The 17,362-nt window shown below is 40.6% G+C and overlaps 1 protein-coding gene across 1 annotated transcript in view; it reads left to right on the top strand.

Moving 5' to 3' along the window:
• NKAIN2 (sodium/potassium transporting ATPase interacting 2) overlaps positions 1-12,453 on the top strand; it is an 887,037-nt gene extending 874,584 nt beyond the window's left edge. The window contains exon 6 of the mRNA XM_053664749.1: positions 12,368-12,453. Coding sequence (XP_053520724.1) covers positions 12,368-12,453 — 86 coding nt within the window. The remainder of the gene's footprint in view (positions 1-12,367) is intronic.
• Positions 12,454-17,362: the final 4,909 nt, after the last annotated feature.

Here is a 17,362-nt window from a genome sequence, read left to right as displayed (position 1 = left end):
CTCCTGTCAATCCCATGCAAGTTTCTGTCCGTGACAGCAGCACACCCTCACAGCAAGACACAAGGATATTTACAGTGTCTCTGGTACTGGTCTCTTTTTCAGCCTGCTGTTAAATTGCACCCCCTTGTGGTCATTGAAGAAAAAAATATATGAGCTTTCAGTTCGGATATTCAGGTCAAAGTTGAGTCTAATTCTTCAGCAATTTCTTCTAACTTTCTCTCCTTTCTTATAATGTATCCTCCATTATACTATACTGCTTTTATATGCACACATTCTGACACTTACGTTTGCACTATGATCATCTTTAAATAAATCTTACCTTCCCGATTCAAGACTATGAGGGAAATAGATGAATTAATTCTCTATCTTTTGTTGTGTCAAAACAATCAAGACCGTGTTTCTAACTTTAGTACATGTGCTTCGGAAGCCAGCACAATGCCCTTGTTTCTAAAGAATCAATGTGGAGGTGACAATATTCAGACTAGTAAAGGAGGGCCTTTAACTGGGGTGTAATGAAGTATTTTATTCAGAACACTAAAGTTATCAGTAAATGAGTAATACTCAAGTTTTTTTCAATCAGCCTCAATGGAAAAGAGAGCCAGAGCATGTGAATGGAAGAAGTGGTGACGTTTACAGAAATGATCACAAGAAAAGTCTTCCAAAGTCTAATGATTCTGCTGCGCTTCCAGTTTCGCGATACCCAGCCCTCCTGTAAGAGGGCTCTGTACTTGTTTTCACACCATCTCTCTAAATGTGCCTTGATAATGGCCTGAGAAAGAAAGCAGCTGAGTGGCAGGGGAAAAAAAGGGATGCTTTCAGCACCAGACGTGGATATACGTGCTCACAAAATAAAGTCGCTGTGTCCCTTAGTCCCTTCTCAAAGAACAAATGAAAGCAAGACAAAGTGCTGGCGCAGGAAACTGAAGTCTGGAGCCCCCGCCCCCCACCCCGAAGCTGAGACGTGATGAGAAAGAGACCGCACTTTCCAAGTTCGTCTTGTGATAAATGATGCTGGCGGGGGTGCCCACTTCATTAGGCTCAGTTATGCTTTCGTTTGGGAAGTGGCAGCTAATGAAAACAGAAGGCTGGGCTTAGCTATTTCCTTTCTAACAGCGGGAGGACTGAAAAACACTGCATCTCTAAGGATGGCCAGCAGGTATGCGGAACGGAGACGGGAGCGCAGCAGCAGCCTGACACGCAGCGCTGAAAGAGCGCCTTGTAAGTCAGCCAGCGTAGGGCAAACTCTCAACTCCGGGTGACATTTAAATGAGGCCGTTCTAGCAGCGGAGACTTGGGGAGGCCTCGGCTAGGAATGGTTGGCACCGCATGGCGAGGAGTGAAGGAGAAACAAACGAAGCTCACAGGAGGTGAGGTTTGTTTAAATAATAGAAAGTAATTAGGCTGAAGACAAAAATCAGCGATGGCATTTTATAATTACAATTAATTTAAAGGTTAATTTCCTTTGGTGCTAAAATCTTATTTAAAACATTTACCAGGAAAGGAAATTAGGATGTTACTATCAGGAGGCATCGTGTGCTTCTGGGAACCCATGCCTATTATCACTTGAAATTAGGTTAGGCCCAAAGTGGGAATTTCAATTCATTTCTCTGTAATAATAGATGGTGGCCAGGGCTCAGAGTCAGCAGGGTTGGCTGGGCCAGCAGTGCAAAATTTGCATTTTTGGTCTGTTGGTTTATAGGATTAATTGCAAGCGTTTCCAACAAAGGAGGCTGGTTTATACATGAACAACCCTGACACAAAAAGAAAATTGGATATGGATTGCCGCCTTTGTAACTAATGAAGTTGATGTTACAGGAATTCCCAAGAGCAGAACAGCTAAAGGAAACTCCTGGTCACACATCCACACACCCACGTCCCTGAAATAAATTGACTGGGACGGCAGTGTTTCTGCTGGTTCCAAACCTGTCCATCCTCTTCTCCTCTCCCAGGCCCCACCTTTGCCTTCGCTCTGTTTCCCAAATGGGAATTGTCACGTCTCAGGTTCAAAGGCCATGCATACGTGTATATACCCTATTCGGCAGGCTATCTCCTTGGAAACTTGACTAGAAAAATCAATGAATAATAGTAGTAATGGCCAGAGGGAGTTAATTCTTCTGAACTAATTTCCACATGCACTAGGCCTTTTACTGATTTGCCCTTTTTAAATATTTTGTCGACACTATTGGTATGTAAACCAGTCCCAGCAATATGGAATTGTGCGGAACCCCAGAGCGGTGGACAGTAGGGGTCACCTAACTTTGATCCCCTAATTTTTACTATTGAGGAACAGAATCCTCACATTGACTTGTTCCACATCAAACAGTCATTTGGAGGCAGAACTGGGAACAGAATTTAAGTTTCTTGATTCTAAGTATATTTATTTTCCACATTAGTTCCATGTGGTACTCAAAATAGATTCTTCAACACTTAGTCCTTGAGAACTGCCCTCTGGTAGACTGTAGGTTAGTCGCCAGGGGTGAGGCAGGAAACCAAACAGACACTGTCTTTGCCTTCACGGTGCTTACAGTCTGGCACAGAGTGAGTTCCCAGGAGGAATTACACTGGAACATAATGAGAGATTGGACCAGGAGAGCGGGCAGTGTGGTGGGAGTGCACCCCAGGGGCGCCTGGTCCAGTTAGGAAGATGAGAGATCCTTCCCTGAGGAAGTAACATGTCAACTGAAACCTGAAAGATAAGTCAGAGGACTGTGCAGAATTCAGCAAAAATAGAAGTGCCTTTTTAAAAAATACTATGTTTTTAATTTATATTGACCAAATGTACAACAAAAAGTTCACACAGAAGTAATCCCAAATGTTTTTAATGAGCTTGAAATCACAATTCTAGTTTCAGCTTTCCCAAATATCAATAAAAATGTCAGCGTGAGCAACTGCTGGACATTCTTTCCTGAAACTGCAACTGTTGTTCTAAAAATATGGTTAATTTAGGCTCAGGAGTTTTGTGATATTCTTTTCTGGAGGCTGCAGAAGGATGCAGAAATTATATTAGCAAAAAAATTCAAGGCAAGAAGTATTTCTCTATTGGATTATTATAGCATGCATCCTTTATTTTTTATTTCCCCAATACACATACATTACTGTGCCCACACCTGATTAAAATCACTGCATGTACATGGGCTGTGCATTCTAAATACATTCTGAATGTCAGCTGAGAAGACATACCCAATCATGTCTAACTAGCTCACCTATAGCTTGTGATAGCTGCTCTCAATTTCAGCTGAAAGGCGTGTCATATGCAATCGAGAGCAATTTGAACAGGCAAGAACAAAACACTGGCGAGTCTAATCCACCCCAACTACGTGGCACGAGGCCAGCCCAAGGACCTTGGAGATGCTTAGTTATTTCATAGTATTCTGCACACTTCTCTACTTGTATCAAAAGTACTAAAGATACCCGACTCCAGCTTTACAAATATTTTTGACCTTCTCACCTCTTATCGCCCTCATCCTCACTTATTTCATCTACTTCCTTGATGTCCTTCGTCAGGGACACTAATTTGAGTCCACTCTTTTCTTTCTTTTTAGAGAGAGGGGAAGGGAAAAAGAAAGAGGAGAGAAACATCAATGTGTGGGTGCCTCTCACACGCCCTTGCCCAGGGACCAGGCACACAACCCAGGCATGTGCTCTGACCAGGAATTGAACCAGCAAACCTTTGGTTCACAGGCTAGCACTCAATCCATTGAGCCACACCAGCCAGGGCTGCATCACCTTCATTAAAGAGAATGAAGGATTCTTCCAAATGACCAATTTGCAAATTTTCTGCCTATATTTTCTCCTACCTTGTCCTCCTGCTTCCCGACTAGAGAATCTTTATTTGGAAGATTCCTTATTTGAATATTTCCACTGGGATCTTTGTTTTTCTCATACTTTGGATCTTTCTTGTCATCATCATCTAGCTCCAGGATTAATAATGACAGTGATGCTCTCGGTAGCACCCTTGGTTTCCTTCCTTCCAACATCAGTGCCTGGTGAGGCTCAGATGCAGTTTCTCCACTTCTAATGCTGGGTTGCTGCTCATTGTTTCACTCCTCTGCTGCTGCCAGTGCCTTGTTCCCTCCCATTGACGTGCCACAGGGTGTTCCAAACCTTTCCAAGCCTCTCAGGCCTAGGACTCAAACCTGAGAATATCAGTGCTACAACACATAAAATACTCACTCCCCCCACCGAAACTCAATCACACTCTATATCAGCAATGATCCTTTTGTCTTCTTGTAGCCCTTCCCAAATCCAAGAGGAACAGTTCAGTTTTTTCCCTCCAAAGTAAATCTTCCAAGGATTGACATCATCTCCTCACCATAATCCAGAAGATTGAGCTCTCAGCATCTTCATTCATGTTCATTCCATTGGACAGTTCTTTCCCTACACACCTGCCTGAGCTTCACAGACCAAGAACCAGGCTGGTCCAAGCCACTCTGTGTCCTTTAAAATAACATACAAGGTGATTTTCAAACATATTCAGCATATGGAAACTTAGATATATGTTGTTCTTTCGATATAAAATATATCCCCATTTTCTTCATCATGTCACAAAGGCTACACCTATTGCTCGTCAGACCACAGTTAACCAATTGAGCTTTTAAAGGATTTCTGTAGACCAACATCAGCTTCCCTTACCTTCTGCTGATGACTTCTCTATTTATGCCATTCCATGCAAAACTCTGGTAAATTCTAATACAGAGTACTCCTCTTCTTTGTATAAATCTCTTATCAAAAGAGATGAGATCCTAAATCTATCCATAATATATCTGTAATATGATGCCTGTAACTATGACATGCACATGATTCTCTCCATAACCCTCTGGAGTTGGAATTGTTTCATCACCCTCACCCTGCAGGAGAAGAGAGTGAGGCGCAGAGCAGTGTGACCTGCTCCTGGGTGAGATGCTGGTGAGGAGCGAAGGCACCAGCCAAGCCCAGGTCTTCTGACTCTGAAGCCCTCGGTCTTCATGCTACTTCACGGCTACCTGTGATGTACCCAGCCGAGGTTACATTATTAGACAATTCTACAGCAGGATCCTGGGCTCGGCAGAAACCAGCCTGTGTCTCACCTAGGGTGTCACCATCTATGAGAACTGACAGAAATAGGCAGGAGAAAAAGATAAAACAGTTTATTTATCAAGTAGGACTTACATTTCATTTTGTAGTAAGTTTTTAGAGTGAAAAACTTAAAGTGATGACTCAAACTATTTCTAATGAAAGAAATGTTTCACTTAGTGTGACTGCATTGCAGTGATTGCTTTTCACTTTCATTTTTTAGCACATGTAAGTGTGTTACCACATTTAAAACACTGAAGATCTGCTTTTGCTACAACTGAGAGAGAAACATGGAAGACAGGACCCTAAGACCCTAAGAAAATATATTTTCTGAACAGGGTTAGGAAGTGAAGCATCTGTTCCGATGTAGCTAATAAGTCTCATTCCATTCAATGTGTGCTTCACCTGCCAGAAGCATAACACTTTAATGACCTTTCAGGCAACAACAGGATAAAGGACCCCTGTAAAGCGTTGTGTTTTCCTAATCAGAAATAAAGCTCAGATTCCACAGATTCCGCTCGGGGATGCTCGTCCAGACTGAACACCTCAGGCTCACACAGTAAGCTGAATTAGCGCCCCAGGAGTAAGTCTGCCTGGGAGAAAGGCGGGTCTTTTGAATTTCGCCTGTGGTTGGTAATGTTCTGAATTCTTTCTGTAAGTCCCTTGAAATTCTCACCTGCAGAGATAACAGACATATACTCTGTGTTCACAGGCCCACACAGATTCTTTCATGTCTTTCAGTGTGTTCTTCTAAATATTAAGGGTTCGCTTTCTATGAACTGCCTGTTAAAACTTCTCTTCGTGGGCTTTTCCAGCTCCATGTCCAAAAGAGCGAACGTTGATTGGTGACTTTGTCATCCACAGCCAAGGTAGAATTTTCTATTACAACACCTCACTGCCAACATGTATTTAAAAATGCAGTTTCAGCCCTGGCTGGTATAGCTCAGTGGATTGAGCACGGGCCTGCGAACCAGGCAATCGCGGTTCGATTCCCAGTCAGGGCACATGCCTGGGTTGCAGGCCAGTTCCCTGCAGGCCAATTCCCAGCAGGGGACGCATGAAAGGCAACCATACATTGATGTTTCTCTCCCTCTCTCCTTCCCTTCCCCTCTAAAGATAAATAAATAAAATCTTTAAAAAAAGAAATAAAATAAATAAAAATGCAGTTTCAGGTTTGCTGAGCTCAGTGTTTATGATTAAAAAGTTTACATAAAAAGGATGTTCACAACAGGGAATATATTTTAGCAAAGAATATGTATTCAAAAACAGTTTTCCTTACATGGTGACTTAAATTCTACTCTTGTTAATGCTACTAAATCACAGTTATCAGACTGATATGGCACTTTACTAATATAAAATGATTGGACTTCCTTGTGCCTCCGTGTTTCAGAGAGGAAAAAAAACTAAGGCAAAGAGAAAACGCTGTAGCAATTGCCAAGAAAATGGTAACAGTTCTGCATTGTCTTAGGACCCAAGGCCAATTCCTCCAATGAGGTGCAGGTTAAACAAGTACACATTTTATTTTCTCATCGTCTATCCAGATGCGTACCGCTGTTTAGATTGCTATAAACTGGCCAGAAATAGAACAATGTTTGTTCTACTTGTGTTCAACATTTGTGTCACTTGATAGCATTCATTAATGAATGACCCCCTCGCCCTAGTTGTCTGGATGCTAAAGACCTCCTTGCCTCCTCCCCTCCGTGCCTGTGGGCCAAACAGACTCCGGTAGTGGCTTCTCCCTGTTGGTATCTAAAAACTTTATTTAATTTTACAGGACCTGCAACAATTCATGTTCTAGATCTTCATTAAAAGGTCATCTCTTTATTATTGTTCAAGGCCTTATGGAAGGAAGGGTAAAAGCACTCAAATTCCACTTAGAATTTTGTCAGCATCTCTCATACTCCAATTGCCTGCCTCATTTTTCTTTACAGTTCATGCAGTGAATACAACATTGAGGGTCTTTCATGAGCCAGACTTTGTTCTGGATTCTGGGTCTGTAGTCCACAATAGTAAACTGTCCGTTCCATGCAGTTACACTGTAGTGAATGAATCAACAAATGAACAAGTACATTCACAACATAGCCTGTGAAGATACATTGCAATGAAGCAAAATAAAGCCAAGTGAAAAGAAAGAAATTCATGACTTATGGGGGTAGGGATCACCTCATAACTCACATCAATGTTTAACCACTATGCTGTACACCTGAAACAAATGTAATATTGAATATCAACTGTAATTTAAATATTTTTAAAAATACCAGCAAGTCTCCAATTTTCCTTTCACCACAGTTACACTTCCCTTTTTCCAAGTGTTTTCTGGTCCTTGCAACTTATATGTGCCACTTATAAGTTAAATACTACATTCCCCAATGAAACTGAACACCAACTTATTCCTGACATCCTTTTTGCTCTGGTAAAGGCAGCAACATTCGTCTAGCCAACTATTTTCTGAGTCAGTTTTGAATCTTGTCTTTCCCTTCCTTCCCTCATATTAAAAAATGTGGCATGTCCCAGGTTCCTACCCCTTTCTCCATTTACCTTGCACTCAATGTCCTATTTTCTTTGCATTCTCCTAATTCTAATTCAAACCTTCAGCACTTCTTCTGTCTTCCAGATTTTCTGATAAGCACTGAAATAAGAGACAATGTAAAAGGAGCTATAAGAAAAACATCTCTCCTTACTTTGAATAATGTCATTGTGATCAGAGTAACACAAGATGGGGCTAAGAATATAGATAATTTCTGGAAGGAAGGACTGCTTAAATATTTATATGATGTCTGCTCAAGTTATCAGACAAAGGAAATGCACTAAACCTTGAAAGATATTTTCTATGTCTCTTCTTAAAGATACATTACAGAAAGTCAAAACACATTTCTAACTCTCATTGGCAAATGTAGCACAGTCTTTTTTGCTTTGATTATTGTTCACATCAGAATAATCCGAGAATATTATAGTTGGGGACAAGATGAAGGAATAAATTTTCTAGAAAGAACAGAGAAAAGATGCGGGAGAATAAATAACAAAAGGAGGAATCTACAACCACAGAAGACTCAAAAGAAGAACTCTAAAACTTTTGTTAAGTGAGTAGAAAAAGAAAAGCCTTAAAGATTTTAGATTTAACCCAAAAGGTGATGCAAAACCTTTGATAACCTTCTAGGAATTTTCTGGAGTGGCATGAGTAAAAAAACAGAAATCATTTTCCAGTATACTTAGTAAGAGAAGTGAGCCCCTGGCTTCCAGGCCCATTTTCAGCTCGTGTGTGGCCCCAAGCAGTCAAATAATCTGTATTTACCTATAAAATAAAAGTAATTGTTCATACCCATTTCACAGTGCTATTGTAAATATAAATGATATCACCTGAAGTGGCTTTAGAAATTAAGTATTTTGCAGTTGTCCGAAGTTTACTTTGTTTTTATTTTTAGGAATTAAAGAGATTCCTCATTAACAAAAGGTACTTTTCTCCTAAACAATGCAGAGTTGTGCTATAAGACAAACATCTAGATGCCATCACTGTTACTTGGGGAAAGACCCTGTCAGATGACTTATGACTTCTATTGCTCAGCAAAGGTGTACAGTTTCCAGTAGCCACTTTAGAGCCTGAACAAGTGTGATTATATTAAAGAAACTGAAAGCAGACCAAAGCGGTATTAATAGTAGTCTAAAAATGGTAGTCTAGCCCCAATAATTGAGTATTTTGAGAAAAAATACCTCTTCTTCTACCCCTTTCTTCTACCTCTGTTCTCTGCCATCCACACGCCAGTGCTCCAGACACTGAAGCATCATTCTCTAAAAGGTGCCAGGGGCTGAGTCCACTACACTGACCACCATAATACTAACTGCAGTGGTGAGCTGGGCCCATTTATTCCTATTTGTCTCCCTCAGACACTTAGGAAGACAGCCAAACAATTACTCAGAATGAAGGCATGTGGAAAATGACCTCACGTCATCTCACTGGCTGTGAACACAGGCACGTACATAAAGTACAGAAAATATACCCGTTAATTCTGGTTTAAATTTGACATCCCTACATCTGGTTTAAATTTGACCCCGCATCAGCCATGAGTGAAATGGTAAAAGTCCACCCTGGTTACATTCAGATCCTCTTCTTTTCTCTTCTTGGTTCTGAATCACCCTCTACTAGAACCTCTTCCATGGCCCTGGCTCATCTGAACGATCAGAACATTCGCAGCCTTTGCATCAGAGCTTTAGTGCTGTTCTCCCCAGCTGGGTAGTGTAAGCCAGCTCGACCACCCACACACCAGACAGCTCACGGCTAATAGGAGAAAGACCCAGGCAGTTCAAGTGCCATTTGCAAGACATGCTGAAGACATACTTCATGTCCCTTCCGGCCTTTGCTGATGTCTTGGGAAGGTACATTGCTCCAGGCTCAAGCTTTGTTTCTCATTTTTGGTTCTGATTCTATCCATTGGACTTGAAGATTCACCTTGGTTTCTTCAGGTTAGCCCTTGGTTCACTCCATGATCTTTGGCTTATTAATACCATCTGCTTTTTTTCTGCCGTTCATTTGAAATTCCTGGGGGGGGGAACCTGTGGGAATATTTAAAAGAGAAAGAAAATTAACAATAACAACTCATCCACCTGAGTTTAACTTGGATCTCAATATCAGTGGAGGAGACCTTACTGTTTACACCTGCCCTGACCTTGAGCTACTCTAGTCCACTCTATTGTCCAGCACAAGGGCAAGGGGTTGGTGGGGGCATCCTACTGAAAGGCACCCTCAGAGGGAAACTTTAACCCTGTGAAAACGTCTCAGCAAACTATTCCTCAGGTAAGCCTCAGTGTTCACAAGGTAAACCCAAACAAAAGAATTTAGATGCTATTTGCATCAAATCCCCAGTTACGGACAATAGTTTCTCAAAGTATAAACTTTAAATGCAGGTGCCATTCAATTATTATTCAGCTTTTCTGGTACTGCTTATATTAGCTAATGTACAAATGTGGGCAATTCAGAAAACAAATGAGGTTCGTTTTCTTTTAATTTATCTTCTATAAAATACTTGGTATAATTCCTTGGTTGTCCCAAATTAAACATTTTCTGTCTTTCTTTCTCCTGCACTGCATAGGCTTAGAATGAGTCCTAATTTTTTTCAGGATTGGAGGGTAATTTTCTTTTTCTACACTGTATGTATCACCCAAGGCTTTACATTCCTTATCTTATTTCATCCTCATGCTAATTGTATGAAATAAGAATTCTAATTCCTGAGTTAAGAGCTATTAGGAGATTTGACCACACAGCTGGCAAGTGGTCAAAGCAGTATTTGAACCCTGGTTCTTCTAACATCAGGCCTCTTTTTTCATTATACTATTTTGATTTGATGAAAAGGAAATTCCACCTCAGCAAAAAGAGTTTTCACTGTATAAAGAAATGAGATATTAAACCAGGAAAAGACATGAAGTCACTTTAAATGTATATTTCTAAGTGAAGAAGTCAATCAGGTAAGAGTCCACGCTGTACTGTCCAACTAGGTGGCATTCTACGGAAGCCCAAACTATGGAGACAGGTAAAGATCAGCGGTTGCTAGAGACCAGGGAAAAGGCAGAGCACAGAGAGTTTTTAGGGCAGTGAAACCATTCTGTGTGGTGTGTATCATTATGCATTTGTGAAAACCCATAGAATATAAAACTCCAAAAGTGAACCCTGATGTGAACTCTAGACTCCGGGTGAAAATGGCGGGTCAGTTGTACCACAGGTACCTCCCTGGTGGGGACGTTGGTAGTACCAGAACTCTGTGCTTTCTGCTCAACTTTGCTGCAAACTTTGCTGTAAAACTGATCTAAAAAATAAAATGCATTTAAAAAAATAGGTTTCCCCAGTAAACAGAGAAATAGACATCATAGACTTTGTTACATCACACTTTGGTCCAACCTCTACCTGTAATACTTAAGATAGTGGAAAGAGAACCAAAATTAGTTCAAACCAAAATACTAGAAAAAGTAAAGGTACCCTCGGGCATCCTAATTCAGGCTGTATATCCCTTTCTTTCTCCTTCTTGTCACCAATTTTGTCATCCTCTCTGTTGTTTTCCTTTTATTTTTACCACACAACTTCTATATCCAGGAATGAAAAAAAGAAAACGAAAACAAAACTTTTTCACAGGACTCTTAGTATTTACTGTTCCAGTTACTATTGCTGTAAAGCATAGTGTATAAAACAACCATTATTATGCAAATGTATTCCGAGGGTTAAAAATTCTGGTGAGGCACACTGAGGACGGCTGGTCTCCAATTTGTCATGTAAGGGGCCTCAACTGGCAAGACTTCAAGACTGGGCTGACTCAGCCGCTGGGGCTAGAGTCATTTGGAGGCATTTTTCCTTACAAGTCTGCATGGTGACGCTGGCTATCAGCTGGGACCTCAGCCAGCCTACCAGCTGATACACGTATCCACGGGTTCTCCACTGGTCTCTCCACGTGGACTAGTCTGGGCCTGGTAACTGTGTTCCAAAAGAGGGCAACCCAAAAGAACAAGAGGAGCAAATGTGACATTTTCATGATCTAACCTTGGAACTCACATAGTGTCACTCATAGTATACTCTGTTGTTCAAAGAGGCCACAGAGGTCTATCCAGGTTCAAGAGGAAGGAACATAGACCCAAACCACTGGGTGGTAGGTGTGTCGGATTACATCTTAAACACACATGGAACAGGAGATATTGTTTTTTGCATTTTGGAAAATATGCCACAGTCACTCTTGTTATATTTTATTGTCTCATAAATATCTAGCTATCTATTGCATTTGAATGTTTGGTTGTTGGACACTGCTCCACATCTTTATTTGTGATTGTCTATTTCAGATTATAAACCACATGAAGGAAGGGACAGCCATGTTAGGTTCATTTTTATGAGCTATGGCATAGTGCCCTTGTACTTAGCAATCACTAGTAATATCCCTAGTGCTGCAATTGCTGATAGGTGTGTGCACCTGAGCCATCATTACTTTTACATGTGCAATGTGTTGCAGAAGATATCTGCACTAACCAAAAAGACATGTAGCATCTTTAATATGCAAGTGAAGTTGGTTACAACAGTTAGGTCTTGCAAGCTTGAGAGGAGAACTTGAGTTCTTCTTCCAAGTGAATAGATTCTTGCAAAGCAATAATTGAATCTCACAGCTGAGGGGGTGAAGAAATCACTACCTCGAGGGAACTATTTTTTCCTCTACAATTAGTCACTTTTGGTTTACTATATTATTAAAAGGTTTAGATGACGAATCCGTGTGAGACCTTCATCATGAATCTCTATCATCATCTATCTCTTCTGAAAAGTGAATTAATGAAGTCAATTGTCCCCTTTCAGTTGATTTCATAGGTGGCTTTGATTCTTATGGCTATCAAGGGCCTCAGAAGACATCTCATTTACAACTACAGCCTATGTACATGTGAGTACTTTGCTTGGGAGGCATTCCTGTGGGACACGAAAGGATGATGAAGTAGACAGTCTTGTGGCAGAAAGTAGATGGCATGCAACTTTCCTTCAGTTATATACTTCAGTATTTTCTCATATTGTTTTGACCAGGGTAAATTCTAATAACATTTTGCTCATAACTATTTAAAAACCTAACTTTTCAGAAATGCCATATCTAAAGTTACCTTTGGTCTTATCTAAGTATCAACTACATGGCTAAAAAAAGCACCCTATATAATATATTAATTTTTTGAATTATCCAAAGTTATATATATTTAAAGTGATATAACACTGCAAGTAATTCTATGTAACTGTATAATCCACATGTTTTGGTTTTCCCAAAATAGTCTCAGTTTCCATGGTTGTCCTGGTATAATCATTAGCAGCACCCCCTACTACTCTCAACCGTGTTTTCATTTGGGTGATGAATGACAGGTTATCACTCTAGTTATACAAAGTGTTAAATGATCAAAAACTGAGCAATACTTTATCATTTTTCTGATGTGAAAAGTGAAAATGAAACAAGCATATTAACACTGAAACTCATCAGACACTTAACTCTAGCAGGCAAGAGAGCAGATATACAATCAGAGCCTGATTTTTATATCTGTGTTTAGGCAAATTCCCTTGGATAACAACTGATAACAAATTCTATATATCAGCATCAAGTGATATGCTGAATTGCAAGCGAAGATCAAAATAGAAAGTAAGATTCCAATTCATTTTGAAATGTGAGCTTCTCTCTTTGAAGATATGTGTTTGTTGTCGTTGTCCTCCACCATTGAACCATTTTACCTTTGAATACTGTTAGTGTGCAGGATGATAAGTGGATGTTAGGAGTATTTCTCCAGAGGGATTAATCTTTATACCTACATTGTAAGCTCGCTTTTAAAAGGGGGATTATCTGTGCATGATGCCTCCACTTTTCTCCATGCCCCTGGTGGTTCCCTGGAAGCACTTGGCAACAGCACTCACAGACGAGCCTCTGTCAGTCAGACATCAGGCAGTGAGTGCCATAGGTGAAGCACTCCCTCCACAAATAGTCCACCACCCGTCCCCTCTGCACATCCTACAACCATTGCCCTGCCTCTGGCTTTCACGACCATAAGTTTTCCATTCCCTTGACTGTTCTAGGACCCCTGTCCCATCTTTCCTGTGGCCTCTAAGTCAGTCTTCCTGAAGCAGCATGCAGAACATGCTGCCCCAAACTGCCCCTGACTCCTGCTGTCTGCTGAACACAGTCCACGCTCCTTACCATAACCTGGAAGCCTGCTCTCATCTGGCCCCAAGGGTTTTTTGAAATGTTATCTCCTCTCCTCAGCCCTTAGTACTTTTTAAGTCCCAACCATAAGCAGATAATGTTGGGACACACTCAGAAAATGTAATAATAACTAAGAATCGACCCCTGTCCTCCAGAAGCTTATAATCTGTTGAGGGCATGAATGGTCTGATATCTCCTCTTAACTATTTTTTGGCAACCAACTAGAATTTTTGCTTTCTGCAAGTGTAACATGTATTTCCAATTTTTCATGATTGTCCATGCTGTACTCTTGACACAAGCATTTTTTTGTCCAAATGCCACTCTTTGAGACCCCACTAAGTTTTAAATTATACCTTAAAATATAGTTCTTTTGTGAAACATTTCTTGCTCTCTTTTCCTCCTTAATTCCATTTTTTACCCTATACTACAGTTGTATTCTATTTATAGAATAGAATACCTTTCCTATCCTTGCAGACTTGATAGCTTAAACAACAAGAAAACATGAAATGATAAATTCTCTAAGTACTTTTTCATTCTTCTCAATATTGTATCATAGCCTTATGTAAAATATTCTATTAAAAAATAAAGACAAATTAGTAAGGAATAGTGGTTAAGATGACCTATTGAAGATAGATGGGCTGAGATAAAATCCCTTATGACCTTGGGTGTATAACTTTATATGAACCATTTTATTTATTCTCACCAAGCCTAAGTTTCCTCACCTGAAAAATAGAGATGATAAATACATCATGTAACTATTCTGAATTTATATAAAATAACTCATGTAAAGCATATAAAGCCTAGGACATATCCATAGTAATTGCTTAATAAACATAATCTATTGGTAGTAAGAACAAGGCTCATGTTAACTGATATTACTCTTGAAAAGACTTTATCAAGTCACAAATGAATATATACTATAGTTCATCCCCAAAGGATTTTTTCCTCTGTAAACAATATAACTCGTATACCAGCCCTGTAGCGTGGAAAAATATGTTTGTGTCTGAGAGCAAACCAGGACATCCAGAAGACTTGCAATTGTTCACTTCTGACAGTAGCACATGGCATTTTTAACACACAGCATTATATTGTGTTGGTCAATAGGAATGATCGATAAAAATGATCCAGCTGCAATAAATTAGATGTAACCACTTCTGTAAGGCTCTGCTATACTAATAACATAAGAATACTAACTATGCTTAATCAAGTGTATTAGTTCAAATCAAACATTTATAATGTTAATATCTTTCAAGGGGGGATTTGGCAAATTTTTTTACCCAGCATTAAATTCCTTGAGGACAAAAGTGCCTGTGATTTTATTAAGTAGAATACTTTAAGTGCTAAACCAAAAGTAATAAAAAATATTGTTTTCTTCCTTACTTCCAGGGAATAGTAAAATTATATGAGCTTTCAAGTCTCACTGTTCATAAGTTAAATGTTTAATGAAATTTGAAGTTAGGAAGTTAGAAATAGTTAGAATATACCACAGCACACTAATCAAAATATGACTACTATCCTTTCCACAGAACATCCCCTAGAGACCTCAAATACCAGAACACTGAGATTATTTTACAGATGAGGAAACTGAGTCAGGTGGAAGGAACACAAGGTCACGCAGCCTGTCAGTTGTGCAGCTCCGATTACCAACCAGTTTCCCAGCCCCTAGCTTAGTGTTCTTTCCAAATTCATGGACGGACTGTGGGCTTGCTCGGGCATTACCTTCCCTGATTTTTAATTTAACTTATTTCTACCTCTTCACACTAACTTAGCTGCCATACTTCCATTTGTGCCTGCACCCCCCTGCTTTTTCTGTGTCCCTTTCCTTCCTTTTTGATTTCACATTATGCAGTGTTGATGAAGGAGGGCTTTTTCAACTTTGTAGACCTCAAAATCAATCACTGCAGAGCCACCACTGTCTATTCAAATCCTATGAAAAACCAGATCTGATTCACACATAAACCTCATCCCCTGCTGAGCAGCAGAGAGCCCAGCGTCCCCTATACCTTCCTCCTTCGAGGTGTACCTTCTCCTGTCACCCCACCATAAATAAGTCTCATAAAGTAAGAGCAATTTAACATCATGGGCCAGTTCACTCATCCTAACAATATAGCAACTGCAAGTAAAAGCTGTTCCTTGGAAGGAGAGCAAACGCTTCAAAGCAATGTGCAGTTGTAGCCGTGGGGCTTCCATTGTTCCCTGCAAATCTTCTGTGGCCGGGAGCCTGGACGGCCGGAGCTCCAAAACACTGCCTGCCTGGCTTCCCCTCACAGCCCCGCACCCCCCCTCCTGACCCCCCCGTTGTCATCAATGAATAGACAGTCCTCTTTTTTTTTCTTTTGTTACATCCTTAGCCTGTAATTCTTCAGACTACCTATAATCCATCTAAAAAGGAAAGTTATTATTTTTTCTTATAATTTGGTAAACCTCTTTGACACCAACAACAGCTGTGAAGTTGCAGCACAAAAACAGCCCCACGTCCACAAGTTCATTTTCCTGCAGAGCAGGGGCTTGACCACCACAAGCTCTGTGCCATGACAAGCAGAGATCCGCTCGGGCTCCCACATGCGACCGTGAGAAAGTCCTACCAGGGGCCCTTAGACGGCATTTGAAAACATTGCATTCTTTCTAGCCACCTAATTGTACAGCAATATGTATTCATTTTATTTGTCCCCAGAAATGGATTTTAAATTACTTGAGTAGCTCTCTATCCAGTAAATTACCATAAGTAACCTCTATCTAGAAGGTTACACTAAGAAATAAGGAGAGGAAAATTGTCTATTTAAAGCACAATTGGGCTTGGACTTTTTTGGAGGGGTGGGGGTTGGCTTTGCTCCTAGGCTTAGAAAATTGAGAAAAGGTGATGAGCTTTCTGCCTTGATTAAAAACATATTCTCTCTCTCTCTCTCTCCCCCCCCCACCCCACTCTCAGGTCGAAATAATACAGATGGCTTCATAATGTCAGCTCCCGGACCTTACAAAAAAACTTGTTTCTCAGTGGCCTCCTGCATTTTATGAAGAGCAAGAAGCAATGAATTTAAATATATATACATATGAACAGACCAAACACAAAGTCTCGCATTCACTGGGACACAATGCACAAACATACACTGAGGCACACACCCATTCCACCTGGCCTCCTCTTTTTAACCAAAACAGACAAATATGCAGGACACGCCCATCCTGGATTTCCTGAAAGTAGGCTTCTTTTGCCCAGGCTTTTGGAAAGTTCAAAAGGAGACGTGCTGGTGCCCTCTGCTGGCCATCACTAACTAACTCCTCTGCAACTCAGCCCCTGGGCCTCTGCAAGCTGGGAACTCATCCAGGGCCTGGTAACTTCAGAGTCCTGCCTCCTGCACCCCATACGTCTTGATAGCACCACTGCTATGTAGGCAACGAAATTGCAAAAACAAACACGCAGAACCTGCCGTGACGACCTTGTAACCCAAGTCTGAGATGGCAGGTTGTTTGCCCTAAAGGCTGTACCGTATATACTTGCCTTAACCCACCTAAGTTGTGCACCCAAGAATCTCAGTGCAGACATCCCCGAGTCACTTCCTTTAGGCTAACACACTGCTGTTAATTCTGAATGAGTTCGAGTGTGTGTGTTCTATGTCAAGAAACAACAG

This window comes from Artibeus jamaicensis, unplaced genomic scaffold (genome assembly GCF_021234435.1).
Source record: "Artibeus jamaicensis isolate MK-2021 breed Jamaican fruit bat unplaced genomic scaffold, CSHL_Jam_final contig_387, whole genome shotgun sequence".
Lineage (NCBI taxonomy): Eukaryota > Metazoa > Chordata > Mammalia > Chiroptera > Phyllostomidae > Artibeus > Artibeus jamaicensis.
This window is presented reverse-complemented; position numbering and strand designations above follow the sequence as displayed.